The following is a 21,416-nucleotide window of genomic DNA, read 5'->3' as shown; positions in this document are numbered from 1 at the left end:
TCAGGAGGAGGATGCTGGGGATGTGGCTGCCCAGCCTATGGGGTTGGGTAAGGGCTCATTCAGCAGAGGATGCATAGCTTTGGGGAATGGGGTTCCCCAATAGAGTCTCCATGAAAAGTCAAGAGTCATAGCGCGGGCTGAAAGGAAGCACTCCAACTTTGTCATCCCTCCGCCTCCCCCAGCCATGACCTTGATGGTGTTCAGTCTAGGAATTTTACAGAGGGAGGAGAGCTCTCGCCTTACAGATCACACCCCCTGCCCCCAGCTCCCCCGACCCTCTTTTCTCCGGGCTGCGCCACTAGCAAATGGCGCAATGCTTCCTGGAGGTGTCGCTGTCCCCAGTTTGGAGACTTCTGGAGGTCTCCCAGGGCCCAGGAAGGCGCTGGCCTAAGAAAAACCCTTCGGGTTCCGATTCAGAGGAAGAGGAGCAGGTGGGGCAGGGGGCGTCCTCCTTGGGATTAAGGGGCGTCTCCAGTAAGCCCTGCTCTTGTCCTTTGGGTGCCTCCGCCTGGTCCCCAGCTCGACACTCCTGTCCCGGGCTGAATCCAAGCATTCCCCTCCGGGTTTCCAAACCGGAGCTGGCGGCCGTGGCGAAAAGGGCTGCCCGGGAGATGGTCGCGGCGTTCCGCGAGTCACGTTCCCCGTCTTCAGCTCTGCCGAGCCCCGCCTCCCCTGTTCCAGGCCAGGTCAGAAACGCTCATCTAAGACCTGAGTTTCCTCCTCCCAGACCCCGGTGGGACCGCCGCGAGAAGCCAGTCCCAGTCGGGGACCAGCCTCCTGCCCCGCCCCCGGGCCGTGCGCGCCGCCGCCGCCGCCGCGGCGAGTCCTCTTCCCCCTCCCCTCCTCCGCCCACCAGAGGGCGGCCGCGGCCCCAGCGAGTCCGCGCCGCAGCCCCAACTGCGGCGTAGGGTGGGTTCGGGAGGCCCTTGGAGCGCTCCGGCCAGGGACGCGCGGTGAGAGCTGCGGGCCCCAAGGCTCGGGTCTGGGGGTGCGGTGGGGGGACGGGGCCGCTGCTGGAGGGGCGGGACGGCGTGGGACCGGGGCGAGGGTCCCAGCCCGGGAGAACCCCCTCCGCAGCCCAGCCCAAGCCGCTGCCCTCCTCCCCTTTGCACCTTTTCCTCCCTTACCCGGGGACGCCCTGCCTTCCAGCATCGGGGCCGGGCTCGAGCCGGCATTCGAATAGCGACTCTCAAAGCAGCTGGGGCAGCAGGGGCCGCCCCCCGGCAGGGCATAGCGTCCCCCGCCCAAGGGCCCGGCGCAGTCCTGGCAGCAGAAGTGGTTCTCGTGCCAGCGCCGTCCCTCCGCCTGGGTGCAGCGCCGGGAGAAGATCAGCTGGGAAAGGGAGAGGGGAACGGCTCATTCATTCATTCACTCATTCATTCATCCAGTAACTACGCCTTATACCCAGTTAACGCTGAAGCACGTCTACAGACATTCCCATCTGATCTACTCAACCACTCTCAGAGACAGGGAGGGCTGATTGGCTTAGCAGGATCCCCCAGCTAGCAGGTGGCACAGCCTGAAGAAGTGCGACCCGGGTCTCCTGGATGCCCAGGGTTGTGTGCTGCCTCTTGTGTGGACATTAAGAGAGCTCCTCGCAGGAGCAGGCACAGCACTGTGCAGCCGGCATACTGAGATGAACATCTGTCCAAGAGTCCCTGCTCTGGGGAAATTCTCTCAGTCCAAGAAAATTTGGGAGACTCTGGCTTGCAGTGGGGGAGGGCACAAAGGCAACGGGTCCCACGTCCCCAGAGCTCAAGTCAGAGCAAGGGGAATATGAAGGTCCCAGGCTAGTTCCTAGATCTCTGTACCCCACTGCGTGGTACTGGAAGAGGCGTCCCTTTACATCCCCCCGCGTGGGACCTTGGGCAGACCTCCTCCAACCCCTCCCAGGCCATACCTGGTCACAAGCTGGGCAGCGGGGCCGCAGCAGCTCTGCGTGATGACGGCCACAGTAGAGACGCCCATCGTGGTAGAAGTAGATGAGGTTTATCAGGGTCTGGCCACAGGCCTGGCAGGCAAAGCAAGCCCGGTGCCAGCAGCGCTGCTCTCCTGCCCGTGCTGCGAACACTCCGTACTCCCCTGGCCTCAGCTGCTCCCTGCACTGCTGGGCGAGGGTGTTGGGCTGGTCAGAGGCCGCACCGCACCGCACCGCACCACCCTCCTACCTTCCCTCCTGGCTCTTTCATCACAACCCCAACCTAACTCTTCTCCCCATACCTCTGGCAAGCCCAACTCCACTGCAGGCTCCACCAAGAACCCCTAAACTTGATTTCCATTTTTCCTAAAGTTTGCCAAACTGTCAATCCCCAAACCCTTTTCCCCCTCCAGAGTCCCAGAAGCCAGCCCTTTCTGCAGAAGAGGGCAAAGAGAGGAGGAAAGGAAATACGGGGGGGGGGGGGGGGGGGGGCACTACATACCTTTTCACAAATGCATTCTTCAAGCTTGGGAGGTACCAGGCGGGCCACCCCCTGTCCCAGGGCCTCCCGCCTCCGCTGGGCACAGAAGAGCCGCAGCTCAGCCAGCTCCTCCTCCCCAAGGGCCAGGCAGTAGCGCTCCTGCAGAAATAGGTGTCCACTGTGACTGGGAGAGCCCCAACAGGCAAGACTGAAGTTTGACTGGAGAGAGGAGGTTTAGCTGCTGGGTCAACGGAAGGTTGTAAAAACTTGGAGAGGTGCAGGAGATAAGAGCCCAGAAGGACACTGAGAAGGAGAGGGAAAGACTTACTGGACTAAAGTCCACCTCAGTCTCACTCCCACCCACAGGAATGGTCATCATTTAGGTCCTGACAGCCCTACCACACTTAGATCCTGGCTCCCAATGAGCTGTAGCTCAATATCACCTCCCACTGTATTTTTCTTCTTTCTTCCATATTCTCCGGCCTGTCCCCCAATTCAACTGTAAGCCTTTAGGCTGGGCATACATAGGGCCTCAATAAATACTTAACAACCATTCTTTCTACATTTGTACATTCCATTATCGGTTTCAAAAGCTGTTCATGTCCATTTTCTCATTTGCTCTTCACCTATGCATTGTGGTGGGCAGAACCGATGTTGCTGCATCCATTACATAGATCTGACAACTCGGGCTGCGGGTGGGGATGAATTCCCCCAGTTAGGCCTTAAATCCATATCCCCTGACTTCTGGACCAAACTTCTTTCCATAGTAAGTAAACAGAGGGAGGCAAGAGAGAAAAGCTGGGGGTAGAGAGACCCACATCGCTGTCCTGCGGAGGGAGCTGCTGCAGGAGGGTCCGGAGCCCAGGCCAGCTAGGGGCTTGTTTGGTGTCCAGGCCTGGGGACCCCAAACTCAGATTTTCAGGACACTGAGAAAACAAAAGGAGACAAGTGGAGCTAGATTTTTCCTTCCTTACATTTCATTCCTCACCTCTTCATTGCCACCTCTTTTTGAAACTAGAACAACACTTCTAAGCACCCCCCTCCATTTGGAGAAACCCCCTTCAGAATCACAAGGGGATCTTGTGATCCACTCCAGTATTTCTGGTTTGATTGAGGCAGGTTGGGGGGCACCCCCAAAACTGCTTCCCTTTCTATGCTTGAAATTACTCCCCTTCATTCCTTAGGGCAAAGCCTCTAGGTTCTGCTTTGACAACACAGACCCCTAGGAGAGTATTCATGTATTCTTATGAGTAAGTCCAAAGAAGTTGAACACTTATGTCCTAAGGGGGCTGTTGAGGGATTCCTGCAAAGAGAATGGGCTGCAAGAAGCTGGGCACAAAGGCTAATAACTAACTCCCACTTGTTGCAAATGGGAGGAGATCCAAGGATGGAGGGGATGTTGGTTTCAGAGGGAAGGGCAGGACTCCTACCACCAGAGCAGAGGTCTCCTCAGGGTCCTCCGCTGGCATGTGGCCTGGGTGGCTGTCTGAGTTGACTGGCGGTGGATTTGGCTCCAGAAGGGTAAGCCTTTCTCCTTGGTGGGGACAGCCAGAGTTCAGCAGCGACATTGGTGGCAAAGTCTGCACAGAAAACAACAAGATGCCTCCCATTTATCTGGCCACTGCAATGTGCTTAGCAGGCAAAGTGCTTTACAGGCATTATCTCCTTCAGTCTTCCCAACAACCATGTGAATTCGGTGGTATTCTTGTCCTCATTTTACAGATGGCCGAACTGAGGCTTGCTGAGCATAAAGGGTCTGCCCAAGGTCACACAGCTAGTAAATGGCAGAGCCAGATCTTGAGGCCAAGTCTTTCAGCTCCAGGGTTTCTGAAGCTCAAACTCTGGGGTCTCCCAAGATTGGGATGGCAGAGACAGGAGGCCCACGGGGAAGGAGAGGGCATTCGGCCTTTCTGGTGAGCCTTTGGGCAGCCCTTGTTTCCCACCTCCCTGGCCGTAACTCCCACCGTTCCTCACTGTGTTCTCAGCACCCAGTGAGCCTGCTTCCTCACCTCTCCCCGCTCAGGCCCACTTTTCTTGTCGGTTGGGCCAGGTGAAAGGACCACTGCACCAGGAAATCCTTCTTAGCCTCTCCAGCCCATACCAGCTCTCTTTTCCCTGAGCTCCAGAAGTAAGTAGAATGGATGTGCCAAGATTTAGCACCTAATGTTTCTCTTTGCTCCCTGTGTCTCTCCCAGCTTCTCACCTGGTCTATAAGCTCCTCAAGGACAGAGGAAACTCTTGTGCTTCTACCTTCTATCTGTAGTGGCAACTTCATTAGATAATTCTAAGTGCATCTCTTCAGCCCTTCTCTGGGAAAGCTCTACTACGGCCACAGTATCTCGGGGTTGGGAGGTGACTACTGAAGTAGAAATGGGGTGGGCTCTGCCCTCAAGAAGCTAATAGACTACTGGGTAAGACAGAGATAAAACCAGGTAGGATGGGGCCAGGGCTCTGGGCAGAAATACACAGTACCCTAGGAAGAAGAATAACCAGAGCAAAATTTTCTAGAATGTTTACTCTGTGCCAGGGATCATTCCAACATGTTACATAATATAATCCATCCTCACAATAATCCTATGAGGTAGTTTCTATTATCCCATTCTATGGTTGAAACAAACGAAGGTTAATTAACTTCCCCAAGGTCGCATTAGAAAGCTAAGGGAAGCTTTAGATGAGGAGGTTCCTTTTGAGAGCTGGGATGGATTCTGACAGCAGCTGGGCACAGGAGGGCATCATCAAATCTGTGGCCTTTGTAAGACTCAGTTTTGGGGCTGGGAACAGAGTTTGGATAATAACAATTATATTGCTTCCCAACCCCTAGTCCCCTTCCTGTGCCACCCATTCCTGCTTCCTGGCTCTACACCCATCTGCTTCCTTCCTGTTCTGTCCCTCAGGTCAGGTCAGGTTTCCTGTGGAAGGTAGCCAGGATGGGCTGTTCACACTCAGGGCCAGGAGTAGCCACTTCCCCTAGCAGCACTGCCCCTGGGGCTCCAGGCAGCAAGAGGTGCTTGGGGGAGGGGGCGGGCACAGGAAGGGGAGCATCTGGGGCCCTAGAGGGGACTTGCGACCTCTCTTCCATGTTAGTTCTAGTTTGCATGAAATCGTTCCACAAAGAAGCAAACCTCTGAAATTAGCCCTCACCCCTCACCCTTCATCCCGCCTGGGCAGCATAACTCCACCTCCACTTAGAACCAGAGCCCACCTTACTAACTGGCTAGATTCCTTCCAGAAGTCCCCTCCCCCCCTTAGAAAGGGGACAAGGCTGAAAACCCTCTAGCGCCCGCGTGCAGGTGAAACTGGGCTCAGGAATTCTACGTTCCCAACCCACCCTTTCCCTGAAGGGCAGGGTCTAGGGATTGGGGAGGGGGTGGTGGGGAGTGGTGTAAAGGGATGGGAAAGTTTCCAGGGACAGTGAGAGGAAAAAAGGGTAAAGTGTCTGGTCTGGCCTGGCCAAGCCCCCTCTCGACAGAGCCCGTTTTTTCTTGGGCTTCGCGGGGCCCACCTCCGAGGCGGGTTGCGGTGTGATTCCGTCTGGCCGCTGGGAGTTTAGGGGAGGGGATGGGACTCCGCTGGGATCTCACCCTTGCTGCGCGCCGGTGTCCGGGCTGTTCTGTACAGACCCCGCCGTCGGGCCCCTCACCCAGTCTCCACCCCGAGGCCTCGGCGCCAGCCTCTGCCCGCCCAGCCCTCCCTCTCCCACGCCCCCAGTGGGCCCTGCCCACCTCTCCCGGGCTGGGCTAGTAGAGCCGGACGGCTCGGGGAGGGGCCTTGAGCTGCAGACTGAAGGAAAGCATTTGTAGGATCTCGGGCAGGAAGTGTTCAGGCTCCACTGTCCCCACACCCATAGGCTTAGCGCCGAGACCGCGTCCTTGCGGGCGCGGAGCACACGACCGGAAGCCACCGTTAAGCCGGGTCCTCAAGCACTAGCTGAACAGAACGCCTTTCGGAGCCCGCAGGTCCCTGCAGACCCTCCTTCTGGTCTCCTGGCCGCGCCTCTCTCTGTGTGTCCCCACCTCCATCTAGTTCCCTCCCCCTTGTCCCTCCCCTCTTTCTGGGGTCCCTCGTCCTGCCCTTCTCCCTTGCGTCTCTTCAGGCTTCCCTCCCCACCCATCTTTCGTGTGTCTGCCCACTGCCCCTGGCTCCGGTCTTTTTCTGATCCTGAAAGTAGAAATCTTTGGTCCCACCTCTGGTCCCCTTGGCCCTGCCCGAGTCCCGCCCTCGCCCCAGGCCCCGCCCCGCCCCCGCCAGGCTTGCTCAGCCGCTGGCGCGGAGCGCCCTCTGGCGTCTGCGCATGCTCCCCGCTCCCTACTGCAAAGTCCTCCAAAGGGACTTTCTAGGCTGCGCGCCGGTCGCCCCCGATCGGGTCCGCCCGCCCGCAGCGTCTCGTTGGTGCTGCCGGTGACCTCCGACCCCGCGGCTCCGGGGAGGTGGAGGCCTTAGCTCCGGGCGGGCGGCGGTTGCTACAGCGGGACCCGGGAGCGGGGCCCGGCGCCGCCCGGGCCGCGGGGCGATGTGAGTCGGGGCGCGGCGGGGCGGGGGCGAGGCGGCTCCACCGAGGCCGCACCGCGCCGCGCCGCAGTCTCCGCTCCCTCCCAAGGAAGCCCCGGGCGGACGGGCGGTGGAGCCCCGGGGCTGGGGGCGGGGATCCAGGGACGACGCATGGCCCCAACCTCCTCCATTCCTCCCCGGTATCGAAATTCCCCTGTCAACCCTGCTACCTAAATTTGCCTTTGACCCCCTAGAACCACCCCACCCCCACGTCTCGGACACACCTTCGCGTGTCCTGGAGCCCTCAGAACCCCCTCACTCCTGCGAATTCCCCTGATAGGTCCACAGAACTACCATTCTCTCCTGGATGCCCCCAAATTCTTCCACCGCCCTGAAATTCCTGAGTCTTCATACCCCCTATTCTTGCACCATGCTCAAATCCAAAAAATTTGCCCGGGTCTCTCTCATACATTTTTAGCCCCCAAAACCTCAAACTTCCACCCCCAGTCCACACCTATCTCAGACCAGAGCCCCCTCCTCTGTCCCACCCGATGTAACCTCCCTCACTGGGCTGTCATGGTATATCCTGGTATCTTAGAGAGAAGTGAAGGGGACAGGAAAAGGTGGAATACCCTCCCCCATCTTGCACCCTTTAGTTCTTGGTTTCACCCCCAGACTCCCTGTTGGTGGCTCAAGCCTCAGTATTTACCTAGCTGCCTGTCTTTAGGCTCTGCACACCTTCCTTAGCTTGGTGCCCCCTTCCAGAGAGTAAACCAGATCAAGAGGGTGGAGGTCCTTTTACCTGGGAAGTTGTCCAAGGATGCAGAGCACAAAGGGCCCTGGGAGATGACATTGTTTTACCAGAGCCAGGAGCATGGGATTTCAAGAATCTGCAGGGTCCTAGGTTATCAACTTCTCCATCTAGGACTCACATTACTGAAATTTTGGTTGATTGTTAGCATTTATGTTAAATTTTAGGCCTTTCAGAGCTTGGAGAACAGAGTATCTATCAAGCTTCCAAATGTGAGATTGAAGGAGGTTGTCCTCGAAGAGGAAAATGTTGGTTTTAGTGATGTTCTACATATTTACTTCTAGAGATTATTTCCCTTCAAAACTAAGGCCTTGGGATGAGAGTTGGAGGTGGTGGTATGAGACTCTCCCATACTTAGTAGCAACAAAAAAGACTAGAATAATGGTTTCCTGAATTTTAAGCTAGCACCCTTTCCAATACATCACAATGTCTTTTTGAGAAAGCTCTCTGTAGAATTCAAGTTCTCTGCAAAGGTAAGGTGGCGATCTTAGTATTAGTTGTAACAGGATTCAGATGGGGGCTAGAGGTGACCTAAAATGTCGTGGGCTGCCTCAGACTTCAAACTTACTGATGCTAGGGGAGTCTCTCCTCAGTCTGTGGTCGTGGAATTTGTGTTCTCTTTGCCCTTGATCTGACTTTCTTCATTGGTGTTTCTATATTACTAGGACCTGGAACAGATATCCAGGTGGGATGGACTGACAGCAAGTCAATTTCATTAGCAGTCAGGGGTGAGGATGGAAGGTTTCCACTAACCTGTGGTCTCTGTCTTCTATGCTAGGTGAGCCCCAGGTGTGTCCCAGGGAGATCCAGGTGACTTCTCTGCAGACTGCTTGCCATGATGCCCCACCAAGAACGGCGGGAATAAAGTGGGGGTCGTTCCCCATGCCCCTCCCATGGTCAGCTCCCCGATGGCCTGGGTGAGGTAAGAGCTGTGTATAGGAGCTACTTTTCTGAAGTTTCCCAGTTTAGGAGGAATGGAAGGTACAGGTCAGGATTGTTCAAGCTTTACACATTCAGTGGAAGTTTGAGAAGGACATCTAATCATACCGATTCATTTCTTGCAGCAAATTGCAACTCTGTCACTTCTGGTCTGGATTGGTCCATGCGCTTGCTTGCTCCCTTAGGTCACTGTAGCCTAGTGGTATGCTCTCTGTCCTAGGCACAGGCCCGACTCTTCTGACATCTAACCCAGGTGCCATAATCTAAGAAGGAAAAGCCAGATATTAAAGCTTCTGGTCTCCCCTTTAGACAAAAGGGAGAAAACTCAGTGGGGTTATCTGTTTGTTTCTTTTTTTTTTAATTTTTTTGTTTCTTTTTTTTTAAATTTGTTTTTTTAATGGGGGAGGGTAATTTTAGGTTTGTTTATTTTTTAAAACAGAGTTACTGGGAATTGAACCCAGGACCTTATGCATGTTAGGCTTGCACTCTACCACTGAGCTATACCCTCCCCCAGCATTTTTTTTTTAATGGAAGAAATACCTTCTCAAGATGATAAAAATAGTGCTGTGTTTAAACGTTCAATCTTCTGAATGTATCTTTTGACCATAATGTAACATCTCATTTGAAGAGAACATCAAAAAGATAAATTTGAGGTGGATGTTGGAATGGTGGTGAGGAAGGAAAAGAGAGGATTTAGATGATGTGGGAAGAGTGAGGTGGAAAAGGAGGAGCGAGGAGAGAGGTCCAGGCCAAAGTGTCTGGGACGCCCAACTTCCAGTTTCTTTGCTGAATCTGGATGAGGGCCCCCAGCTGGCACCCAACTTCTGATGCAAATCACTTCTGCATCCCTACTTTTATCCTGGCTTTTCCTGCTGCTCAGGCTGCCCTTCCCTATCATTACCTCAGGCTGGATCCTACATACTTCAAGGTCCAGATAAAATGCCTCTGAAAAGCTCTCTCCATTTCCCTCCCATTCATCCCCCCCACTCCGGGTCAGCATTAATCCTTAACATGTCCTAACTTGAATTAATGTTTATCCCGTGTGTGTCTGGCCCTGGATTGAGAGCGTGAATTCCTTAAAGGAGGGACTGTGAGTCTTAGACAGAGTAGGTGATCACAGTGAGGTGGTTCTGCCCGAGTTCCCCAGAGCAGGGCTTTTTAGGCCTGACCTCGATGACCTTCCGTCTCTTGTGTTTTTCTCTAGGGTGGGCCGGCTGCTCTGACACCATGGGGAGCTGCTGCAGCTGCCTGAACAGAGACAGTGTCCCAGACAACCACCCCACCAAGTTCAAGGTACCCATAGTCACCTCCTCTTCTTTGTTCCCAGCATGGCCTCCTGGGCTCGGCCAGAGCTGCTGAGTTGTCTCCACCTCCCTAGAGAAGGTGAAGTGACGGGCTGAGGTTGTGGGCTCACTAAGACTTCTCAAGCTCAGGACCTCAGAGGAGGCCTGAGGAAAAGAGGCCCAGGCCACTGCCATTTTTGTGGATCCCGATGTTAACCAAGACTGAAGACATGCTGTACTAGTGTAGCAAAAACTGCTTTTAGGATGTTCACTCCTGTCAGTGTGTCTTTGTAACTTTATAGCCTTTTTGGAGAAAACAAAAGTCTGTGTTTGTGAATTAATATATGTCAAGTATTTAAAACAGTGCTTAACACATGGCAAGCACTATATTAGTGTTTGCTGTTTGCTTTGGGAAGCTAAGGCCAAGCAGGATGGACCTGCGCACCCTCTCCCCCGGCCCTTCCACCTCCCTGTAGGGGGCGCCCCCTCCTCAGTCGGCATCTTGAGGCCCAGGTTTCTCCTGCTCACCAGAAGAGGGAGCCCACAGCGAGGGCCTGCAATTGGTGGAGGCCTAGATATTTGTTCTGCCTTGGGCTAGACTTTCCCAGGTTTGGCCCAGAGAACTTGTTGTGGGTCAGCGGCACTGCTTCATCCGTGTCCCAGTAACCTTGTGGCATTCCCAGGGGCTCACAGACCCAGACACGCACTTGTTGGACTCACTCATTGACCCTTCTGTCCCCTGCCCCACCCCCCAGGTGACGAATGTGGATGACGAGGGGGTGGAGCTGGGCTCCGGAGTGATGGAGCTGACACAGAGCGAGCTGGTGCTGCACTTGCACCGGCGCGAGGCTGTCCGCTGGCCTTACCTCTGCCTGCGGCGCTACGGCTACGACTCCAACCTCTTCTCTTTCGAGAGCGGCCGCCGGTGTCAGACAGGCCAGGGTGCGTACCAGCTCCTGCCCCGTGCTGTGATGGGGACTTGTGCACCCGGGACAGGTACTGGGATTGGAAGTCTGTTGACGTGGCTGGTGTTGCCCAGAGAAGGGAAGGGTCATGGCCAAGAGCACACGGAACTAAGTGGACTACTAGGACTGTGCTGTTTCTCTTCAGTCACTGCAGCCCCAGCCTGAGTCAGCTTTGTCAAGATGCTAGTTGCACAGCCTGTGGGAAGGAGCCAGTGCTCCCAGGCCAGAGTCTGCCTGGGAAGACTAGAGATTCCTCCTTCCTCCCTCTGTTATTCTACTTTCAAGGGCCCTGGTTGCCCCCTAAGTAGGCACAAACTTTCTTCTGAGCCCCTAAGCCATGTACCCTGGACTCTGTGTGTAGTGAAAGGCCAGGCAGGGCTCTGGCTGCCTTTGGGATGTGTGGCATGGGAATGATAGATTTGGGAAGACCAGGTTCTGGGGTCCTGGTGCACACAGTAACCCTCATGAGGTTAATCTTCATCTCCTATCACCTGTGGGCAGTGGACTGTGATGTGCTCTGCCTTTCCCCCCCTTTCTCCCTGCAGCCAGAGGTCAGGGAGGGGTGGGTTGTTCCATAAAGTCAAGGCTGGAGCCAGCCATGGCTCTTTGAGGGGGCGGCATGGTCTGGGCTTATCTTTGAGGTCCCAGACCTAAGCTCTGTGGAAGAAGTCCCGCACGGGATTGTGTTCACTGCAGTGTGGGCTTGTGACTGCAGTGATGTAATGAGAGCACTTCTCTGATGAGGCCGTGGACACAACAGTGCATCTCTGGGGTTGTGTTGGCTGGGGGAGCCTTCCCCGCTGTGCATCTAACCCTTGGAACTCATGAGGGAGCGGCAGTTAACACTGGCTGAGCAGAGAGAGGGGAGGAAGGGCCTTCCGTGCTCCCAGTGGTGTTTAATCCACACTGGGGATCCCAGGGAGCTCCCTAGGCCCCAGTACAGAGTTCTCCTAAAACTCCAGGCTTTCCCAGCCTTTTCTAAGCTCTTGGCATGTCTTGGTATGAGTTAGAATAGAATGAGGAAAGAACAGTCCTTTCTCTTCCCCTCCCTTTTATCCTTCCCATCCCATTCTGAAGACCTTATAGCTCAGCCTAGTTTATTTGTCTTGTTTAGATACATACACACATATATATCCCAAGTAGTCTCCCCCGAGTCCTGGGCCCCACTGTTACAGAGGGGTGCAGCATTCCAGGCCGGACCCAAAGGGCATCTTTGGATCCCCTGAGTCCTGAGTGCTCAGCCCAGTCCTGCTGTCCCGGGACTATGAGTTGCTGCCTTGGAGTTTGAGAAGCTGTGAGGCTGGCTGCGTGGAGGAGCCGCATTTGTCCTCTAGCAAGTCGGCCCACACTTTCTTCCTTTCTGCACCAGAGTTCAAGCTCCTTGAGGTCAGGAGCCTATACACAGTAGATGGTTGCTCTCTGGCCAGGTGCTGGGCTAAGTATCTAGTGAACAGCAGTGAGCAAGCTTAGAGGCTGATGGGCGTAGAGCTGAGGGCTGGTGCCCTGGCGGAGCTCAGTTTTCTGGGGAGCAAGGGGTGGCAGTGAGAGGAGGAGGGGGACAGCATGTGAGGTGGAGTCATCACCCATCTGACTGGACCTTAAGACGATAGTGATGAATAGTGTGTATTGGAGGCAGGGGCAGAGGCCTGGACCAGCTCCTCCCTTAGCTCTTGGATTTTGGAGGCTGCTGGGGAGAGTGCTCAGGATGAGGGCCTCTGTCGCCCCCTGCAGGCCTGGGACTGGAGTTCAGGGACATTTCCTGAGCTTCGTGTTCCTGTTCAGCCTCTCTGGTCCTTCTCTATAGGACACAGGATCATGGGAGCCTCATTTCTTCCTCTCCTTCAGGGATATTTGCATTCAAGTGCTCCCGGGCCGAGGAGATCTTCAACCTCCTCCAGGATCTGATGCAATGCAACAGCATCAATGTGATGGAAGAGCCGGTCATCATCACCCGCAACAGCCACCCTGCTGAGCTCGACCTCCCTCGGGCCCCCCAGCCTCCCAACGGTGAGGAGACTCCCCTCCTCGGCACCCTTATACTCATGCACACACATGCACAAGCACAGGCCCAGGAAGCACCAGTCTTGGGGCATGAGTCAGGCAGGCAGGTCGGGGGATGGCTGGGTGAGCCAGGCTTCCAGGACCGTCGTCCATCATCAGACAACTCCTGGGGTTGGATAAGTCCTGGCCTTGGCCAATCAGGTAACTCAAGCTGAGGCTGGAGAGTCCAGGGCCTTGTATTGACGGATGGTCGGGGAGCAGACAGGAAGACATTGGGTTTCCATGGAAACAGCAGTCTGGAGCTGTTTCGCTTTCTTCCTTCTGTCTACTGGGTCATACCCAGATACCTTTCCTGATGGCTGGTGCAGGCATCTCTGCCTGTGACCGTGTTCTGGAGAGGTTCCCACAATTTCTGCTCGTTTGTTCACTGAACCCACACTGAACCCTTGCTCTGTGTCCTGCACGCCGTTGGCTGGCTTGTGGGCAGAAGAAATAGAAACAAGGTCCTTGACTTGGAGGAGCTTCCCTGGAGCTCACTGGCAGAGCTGGAGTGAGGTGAAGGGATGGTGCAGTGCCAACACGGTGTGCCTGACGTGCTTCAGATAAGGTTATGATGGGGAAGTGGGGTTCATGCTGAGCTTTGAGGGAAAGGGCAGGGTTTGAAGAACAGATACAAGGTGAAGATAATGGGGGATGGTCAGTTCAGCTGGGCTGACCCCCATGGGGGCCTTGGGAGTGTCTCTCCCCAACTTGGCAGAGTCCCAGGATGCCACACACACGGTAGCAGGTGGTTGCCAGGTGGTTTAAGGCCCCCTCATCGCCTGTGTGCCCAGCTCTAGGCTACACCGTCTCCAGCTTCTCCAATGGCTTCCCTGGCTGCCCGGGGGAGGGCCCACGATTCTCAGCACCCCGGCGCCCCTCGACAAGCAGCCTGCGACACCCCTCGCTTGGGGAAGAGTCCACCCATGCCCTCATTGCCCCAGACGAGCAAGTGAGTGAGTGGCTACCCCGCATCTTCCCGTGGTCTGGGTGGGGAGCGGGGATCAGGAAATACTGCATCTCCTCCCAGCGAGGATCATGGGAGGGAAGAAGATGATAGAGTCCCTTCATGTCCCAGGAAAGGGGGGCAGCTTCCCTGGAAGGTTTGGGGGACAAAGAAGGGGGGGAAACGCCAGCTCTTTTTCCTGTACTTCTCTTCTCTCATCGTGTCCCCTCCATTCCTCCCTGCCCTCGGACCCTTCTGCCCTCGGACTCTTCCCCGCAGTCCCACACCTATGTCAACACACCGGCCAGCGAGGATGAGCACCGCAGGAGCCGGCAGTGCCTGCAGCACCTGCCTGAGGGCCGGGCGCCCCTCGCCCCGCAGGCCCGGGGTCCCGACCAACGGGACCCACAGGTGTTCCTGCAGCCGGGCCAGGTGAAGTTCGTGTTGGGCCCCACCCCAGCTCGGCGGCACACAGTGAAGTGCCAAGGCCTCTGCCCCAGCCTGCATGACGCCCCCCAGCACAACAATAACAACGAGGGCCCGTCCGAGTGCCCGGCCCAGCCCAAGTGCACCTACGAGAACGTCAGTGGGGGGCTGCGGCCCGGGGCTGGCTGGAGACTGAGCCCAGAGGACCCGGGCTGGAATGGCCTCGCTCACCGCCGGGCCGCCCTGCTGCACTACGAGAACCTGCCCTCGCTGCCGCCCGTGTGGGAGAACCAGGCCCAGCCGCTGGGGGAGGAGGCCGGGGATGATGGAGACTCACGGGACGGGCTCACCCCCTCGTCCAATGGCTTCCCCGAAGGCGAGGAGGACGAGACCCCACTGCAGAAGCCCACCAGCACCCGGGCTGCCCTCCACAGCCACGGCAGCTTCCCTGTGCCGCTGACCCGCCGCCGAGGCTCCCCGAGGGTCTTCAACTTTGATTTCCGCCGGCCTGGCCCTGAGCCCCCGAGGCAGCTCAACTACATCCAGGTGGAGCTGAAGGGCTGGGGTGGAGACCGCCCCAAGGGGTCCCAGAACCCCTCAGTCCCCCGAGCCCCTGTGCCCACCACCCACCCTGCCCGCAGCTCAGACTCCTACGCCGTGATTGACCTCAAAAAGACCGTGGCCATGTCCAACCTGCAGAGGGCTCTGCCCCGGGATGACGGCACCGCCAGGAAAACCCGGCACAACAGCACCGACCTGCCTCTGTAGGGACTTCCTTCCGCCTCGCCCTGCCCAGCCTCTGCCTCCGCTCCTGCCGAAACCAACATGCCCAGGGCTCAGGGTTGCTTCGCAGAAGGGCCTGGAGGTGGGACCAGATGCTTCCCCGCTCTGGCCAGAGTCCCCAAAGATATATATATCAACCACTGAGTCTCCTGGTGTCCGAGCTGGGGACAGATAAAGAGGCGAGAAGGGAGCCACGATGTAAACTGTGAAGGGTCCCGTGATTGCATTTCGCCCCCTCCCGTCACGCCCATTTGTCTCGTCTGTTGTCTGTGTGGTTTTTTTGGTTGAAATTTGGAAACATTTTGTACCTGTTGATTTTATTTATCAGTTTATTTTTCTATTTATTGTTTTAAATGTAATTTAACATATTTATTATTAATATAATTATTTTTAAATTCCAGCTTGGTGGATGATGTCACATTCTTAGGGAGTCTTTTCTGGCATGGTGCTGAGCTGGGAGTAGGGGAGGTCTGACAGAGGTGGGGCTTTGTTCTGGGAAGTGTGGTGTGATTGTAGTGTTTGTGACAAGTCACTACCATTTCTTTTTCCCCTCCAAGAAGCCCTGGCCCAGAACTGAACGTTGCCAGGGATAGTTGCTTGTCAAAGTAAAGTGACAGGACAGCTAGAGTCCTAGATGCAGAAAGGAGATCTGTAAGGAAAATGGCCCTCTTGAGATAAAACCCTGACCCTCTGAGGTTGGCCATGGGTGGGGGGATTTTGGGGGGTGGAGGTTACACCAGATTCACCTTCTCTGGAACCCCTCACTGATCCTCCCTTCTGCCACCAGGTGGGTCCCACGAGTACCACTCTCCTTAAACCCCTTGGCCCAAAGGTGGACCCTGGATCCTCCTTCAGCTCAGCCAGCATGGCTAGCTCAAAACTAAATGTTCAGAAACAGCAAAAAAAAAAAAAAAAAAAAAAAAAAAAAAAAAAAGGGGAAATGGTGTAATATGTGACTAAATAATCTGGCTTACAAACTGACTTTTCCAGAGAAGTGCTCCCTGGGAGTAGACTCTTTGGGGCGTCTCTGCCTTATCGCAGGGCTGGGGTCCTACCAGAGCCACCACATCTGCACCTGCTGAAAGCCAGGGGTCTGCTCTGCACAGAGTCGAGTGCCATCCACCCAGGGCTGTGTTTGTAGAAGCTCCCTTTCCCAGTTCTGAGGCTGCTTTGTTCCTCTTTTCTCTTACCAGCCTTCCTGCCTCCAAGACTCCATGTCTATCTCAAACCGCTGAATAGTTCATCTCAAGGAACTCCAGTCTGTGATGAGACACTCAGGGTGCTGGTGAGGAGTGGGACCAGTGATTGTTTGAGACTTAGGGACAAGCCTTCTTGGCTCTGGTCGTTGTTTGTGCCCCATCTCCCTGCCCTGTGGAATAAGCAGAACTGTCTTCACCAAGGAATATTACACCTGACTCCCTGCCCTCCTGGTGTCCAGAACACCGCTGTCTGGGCCTGAGTTCCGTGTATACCCTCTACCCTGGGTGGGGATTGGACCAACCAGCTTCCAGACCCCTCAACCTTAGGTGTCACTCTCAGGGAAACGGACAAGGAGGACTGGCCACATAGGATGTGAGAGGCCCTTCAACCTGGGGCTCAGCATGCAGCTGGCACCAAACCCTTCTCTCCTTTACCTCCTTTTGATCCCTGGAACTGAGCGATCACCCGCAGCAGGCTAGATTTATGCATGTCTCCCCACGCTGCGGGGAAGTGCTGTCCTCTCTCTGCTGCTCACCCAGGCAGCCTGCTTCTGCTTTCTCCGTGTCCTCCCAAACTCCCCCTATTCTTCCGTTTGGCCTCCACAGTTAGGAGCAGTGGGTTCTCCAAACAGGATCACCAAGATAGGCAGGCATGGCCATGCCAGGACCAGGCCCAGGGACCCTGGCCGTGCTAGTGACTTCCCGCTTACTCGTGGACCCTGATGTGGGGAAGCCAGGAACTTGGCTTGAGTCAGGAGACCAATAGCTTACTCGGCTATTATCTGGGCTCTCTTGAGCATTTGGTTACCCCAAATGGGCCTCATTCAGCCTTTGCACTTGGAAAACGCAGAGCTAGTTGTGAGAAGTAGCCAAGGATATGATGAGACCACTTTGGAAGTAGGCAGACCTGGGCAAGTTGTCTTAATCCAATTGTTCTCCAGGAAAAAACAAAAAACAAACAGGTAGTCACAACTCTTCCGCCCCCAACACTAACCTCAGGCTTATTGCTGCTCCTCTGCTGAACAACTCGAAGGAGCAGTTCATGTATTCAGTATCTTACAATAACCTATAATGGAAAAAAACAACCAAAAAAAGAATATATGTATGTACATAACCAAGTCATTTGGCTGTACACTTGAAGCTAACACAATATTGTAAATTAACTATATTTCAATTTAAAAAAAAAAAGGAGCAGTTCAGCCTTACTCTCAGGGGTCGCCAGAGCCTGGTCAGACCTGGGGGGTTCCCCCAGAGCAAGTTGTAATCCTTCAGGCTGCATATTTGTGGGGCACTGGGTGGGGGTCCAGGATATGTCCCAGGAATTGGCTCCCAACCCAGTGTGGCCGCCAACCTTCCCTGTCCCCTCCCCAGGTCATTGCCTCTAACCCATGAGGTCAACTGCAGGAATTTTCCTCCGTTGGGGAGGGTGGGGTGTGAGTGGATGGCTTTCCTGGCGGGAAGGGGTGGGCAAGAGTGATGCCCAAGGGGGTGACCATGGCTCCTGTGTTTGAGCCTGCCCTGCCAATGTCGGGGTGTGGTGTGCAGATGGAATCCGTTTCCAGCGCCATCATCATCCAACAATCATCACCTATGGGGTGAATGTTTGCTGAGTGCTCAGTTCTCTTCTTTAGAAACAGGCCCTTCCCACCCCCTGGGCTGCCCTCAGGAAAGGACAGGAGCCAGCATCCTGTCCAGGAGTGACATTTCAGGTCAGACTAGGAGGGGCCCTCCCAAGCCCACCCCTGGGTAATAATAATAATAGCACTTTGCAAGGGTATAAACACAGGCGGCTTTCCACAGGGCCTGATGGACCATTTATCTCTCTCGGCTCACTGGGTGGGATTGTTATCACCACAGTGCAGAGGAGGAAGCAGGCCAAGAGGTGAAGGGACTTGCCTCAGGCCATGAAGTTAATTAGTGGCTTGAGCTGGGGCTGCCTGCCAGTCGTGTGTCTTTCTGAGTCACAGCTCCCAACCTGGCCCCAAGGGGCTTTGTTCCCTCGGGTGGGCCTCGGGGATAACATGTTGGGTGCTGCTCCATGTAGAAGTGGGCCGGGTGTCAGCAGGGGCTGCATTCCAGTGTTCCCCCTCAGGAATCCTTCTGAATTCCAAGCCGGGGCCTTGCCTGGTTAATGACAAGGTGAACCTGCTTTCCCCTGGGGTCTGCCCGACGCCCACCCACCAACCCTGTCCCTCTGCTCTTTGGGTGCCTTGGAATGGCTCCCCTCCCATGGGTGGGTGTGCAGGGGGAGGCCTGACCTCGCCTGCCCCCGCCGCCCTCTCCTCCAGGCACCTCTGCCTCCCAGGAGGTGTCAGGTTGGGCCAGAACCTCCCTTCAAGGGGAGTCATACACACAGGTAGAGGGGGTTTTATAATTAGGGTCCCCCCTGGAACTCCAGAAGGCTATGAAAGGCTGAGGCAAGGGTGAAAGGGGCTGTGTGGGCCCCCCAGGGCTCTGTGTTTACGGAATCACAGAGTCCAGGATGGAATCTCATAGATCAACTGAGCTGGGGCCCACCTAGGGATCCTTTTGACAGGATTCCTGGAGAAGCTTCTCAGGTTTCTGCTCACACATGTCCTGGATGGGGAGCTCACTGTCTCACAAGTGCTCCCTCCACTCGAGTCTTTTATGATGTCTCTAATACTGTCCCTTGTTAGGTCCTCATTCTGCTCACGGACCCACACATGACTAAGTCTAGCCTCTCTGCCAAGGGAGCTGAACTTCGAAACTTGGCATCATCACTTACTAACAACCTGACCTCTTCATGCTTCAGTTTCCTCCTCTGTGACACAGGGTTAAGAACAGTCCCTCCACCATGAAATTGTTGTGAGGAGCAAATAAGAGGATGTCTTCCCAGCAGGAGCCGTGGCAGTGAGCCCGTATAAGTGCACAGTAAACAGCAGGTATTTTCACCTGAACATGGTCCTTCCTGCATAACGAGAAAAGTATCCTCCCCTCTGTCCAGCCCTCTGTGCTCTGTGCTCTGTGTTTGACACAGAACTGACCAGGCCTGACCCTCACCTTCCTTCAGCCCAATGCCATCCTTGTTCGAGACATTACACTTCTGCCCGAGTTAGCGTTCACGTGATTGGCCCTTCTTGCTCTTGGGGCCTTAGAGCTGGCCGACACCAGCCAGTAACTTCCACAGTGTTCCTCACCCCTTAGTGGCCACCTGATATTAGAGTTCTTGGTTTGTTAAATCAAATTCCAAGCTGTCCATTCATTTAGCTGACATTTCTTATTGTTTATCTGGGTCTGTCCTGGAGTTTAGAGGCCCCAGCTCTCGCTGTGAACCTGGAGGTGATGGGAGAGCAGAGATGGCGGCGGGGAAGGGGTTTCCCGTGGGTCACAAGAGTTTGCTGTGGCATGTGGGGTTCTCAGCCTAGCTCTCCTTTTGCCCGCTCTGCCTGCCCATGTTTGGTAGGAAGCCTTCCGACCACCTGCCTCACTCACCAGCTGAACCCCCCTTTTGGCCTCTCTGGGCTGTTTCTCTGGGAATGCACATTCCTGTCCCAGGGCCCGGTGGATGCCTGTGGAGAGGGGCTGGGGGGAGGTCAGGTGAAGGAGAGCATCACTCGTGCTCCAGGTGTACGCTGTCATTATGCTTATTCTCAAGGGATTATTAATATAATGACTGAGCTAATGAGCAGTGGAGGGGGGGTTGGGGGTCACCTTAACCCCACCCAGTGCCTGCTGATTGACAGGGGTGTTTCCTCAGCTGTCTCTCCTCCTTCCTGTCAGCCCCTTTAGTTGCGGGGGCCTGGTCCCTTGGGGGTCCCATGGCCTCCCTCCATCTTCCCCTCCTGTAGCCTGGCCTGGTTCCCCTCTGGGTGAGAAGATTCTAGAAAGAGTTGGCTGGGACAAAATGTGGGGGTGACGAGATGGGGAACTGAGGACTCTGACTCTGGGAAGAGGAATGTAAAAGCAATGAAACCTCTAATCCTGACTGCGTGTTGCCTGGGCTGGGGAGAGCCGGGCAGTCTGCGGAGGACTTGAGAGGAGATTTGAACAGAGCTGGAAGGAGTGGCTGGAGGGCATCGGGCATTGGGCTGGGTGGGGGTAGGGATGTTTCTAGGTGTTCTTTGAGTTGCCTTGCCTCTCTGGCCCAGACAGGCTTGTGGTGGCCTCTTTCCTTACTAGCTCCTTTCCGCCTGGGATGAAAGGGCCTAAGGAATCTATCAATGTATTGCTATATCAGGGTTGGGGTTGGGTGGGACCATGCACATTCATACAAATATGGTGGCCTTGATTTCCCAAGCCTTCACTGGACACAACGGCGGGTCCAGGCTTCAAAATCTGGGTCATGGGGGCTAAGTCCTGACAAAGTCCCATCTCCCCAAAGCTCACTCTCTAGTTGGAGAAGTGAGGTTCACACAAGACAGGATGATAGAACACGTATCTCTGTCATTTGAAAGCTGTGTGACCTCAGGCAGATCACTCAACCTCTCTGAACCTGTTTCCTTATTTATTAAGGGAAACAAATAACATTTACCCGACAATGCCATTGTGTGTTAAATAAGAAAATGCACAGGAAGTGCTCAGTGGGTGCTTGACACAGGCCCAAGCTTCATTCTACTATGGTTGTCATAGCAACAGCCAGATGATGTGGGGAGGCCGGCTGAAAGTGGACCATGGTGGGGAGGAAGGGCAAGTGTGAACCCTAGAAATTAAACTGCGGGCTTGGGGTTTAGGGGAGAGGAGTGGGTGGGGCAGGAACGGGATGGTCAGGGAAGGGGGAGGCAGAGGCGACTACACTTAGTAGGCTGTGGAACAGCCAGCCGCGGGCCTGCATGTGATGGGAGGGGGCTGCTGTGGGGCTCGGATCAGACCAGGTGTGGGCATTCACCTGGCCACTCACTCACTCAACAAATATTTGAGTGCCTGTTATGTGCCAGGCACGGCGATGGGTGGGGACACAGCAGTCATCAGGACGAATAGGATCTGCCCTCATGAACTTACATTCTCCGGAGGGTGAGATGATTAACCAGCTAATTAATTAAATGAACAAGTTAGTTCCGTTTTGAAGCTTGGAAGAAACTGCAGAAGGCGCAATGTGATTGAGTGGCAGGAATGGGCCACAGGCCAGGGAAGACTTTATTGGGGAGGTGACAGTGGAGCAGAGGTTTGAGCGGCACGA

At 55.2% G+C, this 21,416-nt stretch overlaps 2 protein-coding genes across 9 annotated transcripts; one reads left to right on the top strand and one right to left on the bottom strand.

Moving 5' to 3' along the window:
- Nucleotides 1-294: 294 nt before the first annotated feature.
- On the bottom strand, nucleotides 295-6,431 carry PRICKLE4 (prickle planar cell polarity protein 4). 6 transcript variants are annotated; one of them, XM_045509400.2, is made up of 7 exons: nucleotides 6,122-6,431; nucleotides 3,830-3,979; nucleotides 3,218-3,325; nucleotides 2,421-2,558; nucleotides 1,901-2,107; nucleotides 1,128-1,332; nucleotides 295-672 (listed from the first exon to the last, which is right to left on the bottom strand). In XM_045509400.2, the coding sequence occupies exons 2-7, from the start codon at nucleotides 3,965-3,967 to the stop codon at nucleotides 299-301; spliced, it is 1,170 nt and encodes a 389-aa protein (XP_045365356.1). In that variant the 5' UTR covers nucleotides 3,968-3,979; nucleotides 6,122-6,431; the 3' UTR covers nucleotides 295-298. The 6 variants fall into 6 exon arrangements, with proteins under 6 accessions (XP_045365356.1, XP_010972023.1, XP_074204817.1 ...); XM_010973721.3 differs by lacking the exon at nucleotides 6,122-6,431 and adding an exon at nucleotides 5,981-6,091; XM_074348716.1 differs by lacking the exon at nucleotides 6,122-6,431 and adding an exon at nucleotides 5,981-6,091 and having other exon boundaries at nucleotides 1,901-2,104.
- FRS3 (fibroblast growth factor receptor substrate 3) lies at nucleotides 939-15,480 on the top strand. Of its 3 annotated transcripts, none has more exons than XM_074348713.1 (7): nucleotides 939-953; nucleotides 8,477-8,620; nucleotides 9,842-9,930; nucleotides 10,676-10,862; nucleotides 12,731-12,892; nucleotides 13,720-13,877; nucleotides 14,151-15,480. In XM_074348713.1, exons 3-7 carry the CDS (start codon nucleotides 9,865-9,867, stop codon nucleotides 15,063-15,065), a joined length of 1,488 nt encoding a protein of 495 aa, XP_074204814.1. In that variant the 5' UTR covers nucleotides 939-953; nucleotides 8,477-8,620; nucleotides 9,842-9,864; the 3' UTR covers nucleotides 15,066-15,480. The 3 variants fall into 3 exon arrangements, with proteins under 3 accessions (XP_074204814.1, XP_074204813.1, XP_010972022.1); XM_074348712.1 differs by lacking the exon at nucleotides 939-953 and adding an exon at nucleotides 6,710-6,911; XM_010973720.3 differs by lacking the exon at nucleotides 939-953 and adding an exon at nucleotides 7,069-7,087.
- The last annotated feature ends 5,936 nt before the right edge of the window (nucleotides 15,481-21,416 follow it).

This window comes from Camelus bactrianus, chromosome 20 (assembly GCF_048773025.1).
Source record: "Camelus bactrianus isolate YW-2024 breed Bactrian camel chromosome 20, ASM4877302v1, whole genome shotgun sequence".
Taxonomy (NCBI): Eukaryota; Metazoa; Chordata; class Mammalia; order Artiodactyla; family Camelidae; genus Camelus; species Camelus bactrianus.
This window is presented reverse-complemented; position numbering and strand designations above follow the sequence as displayed.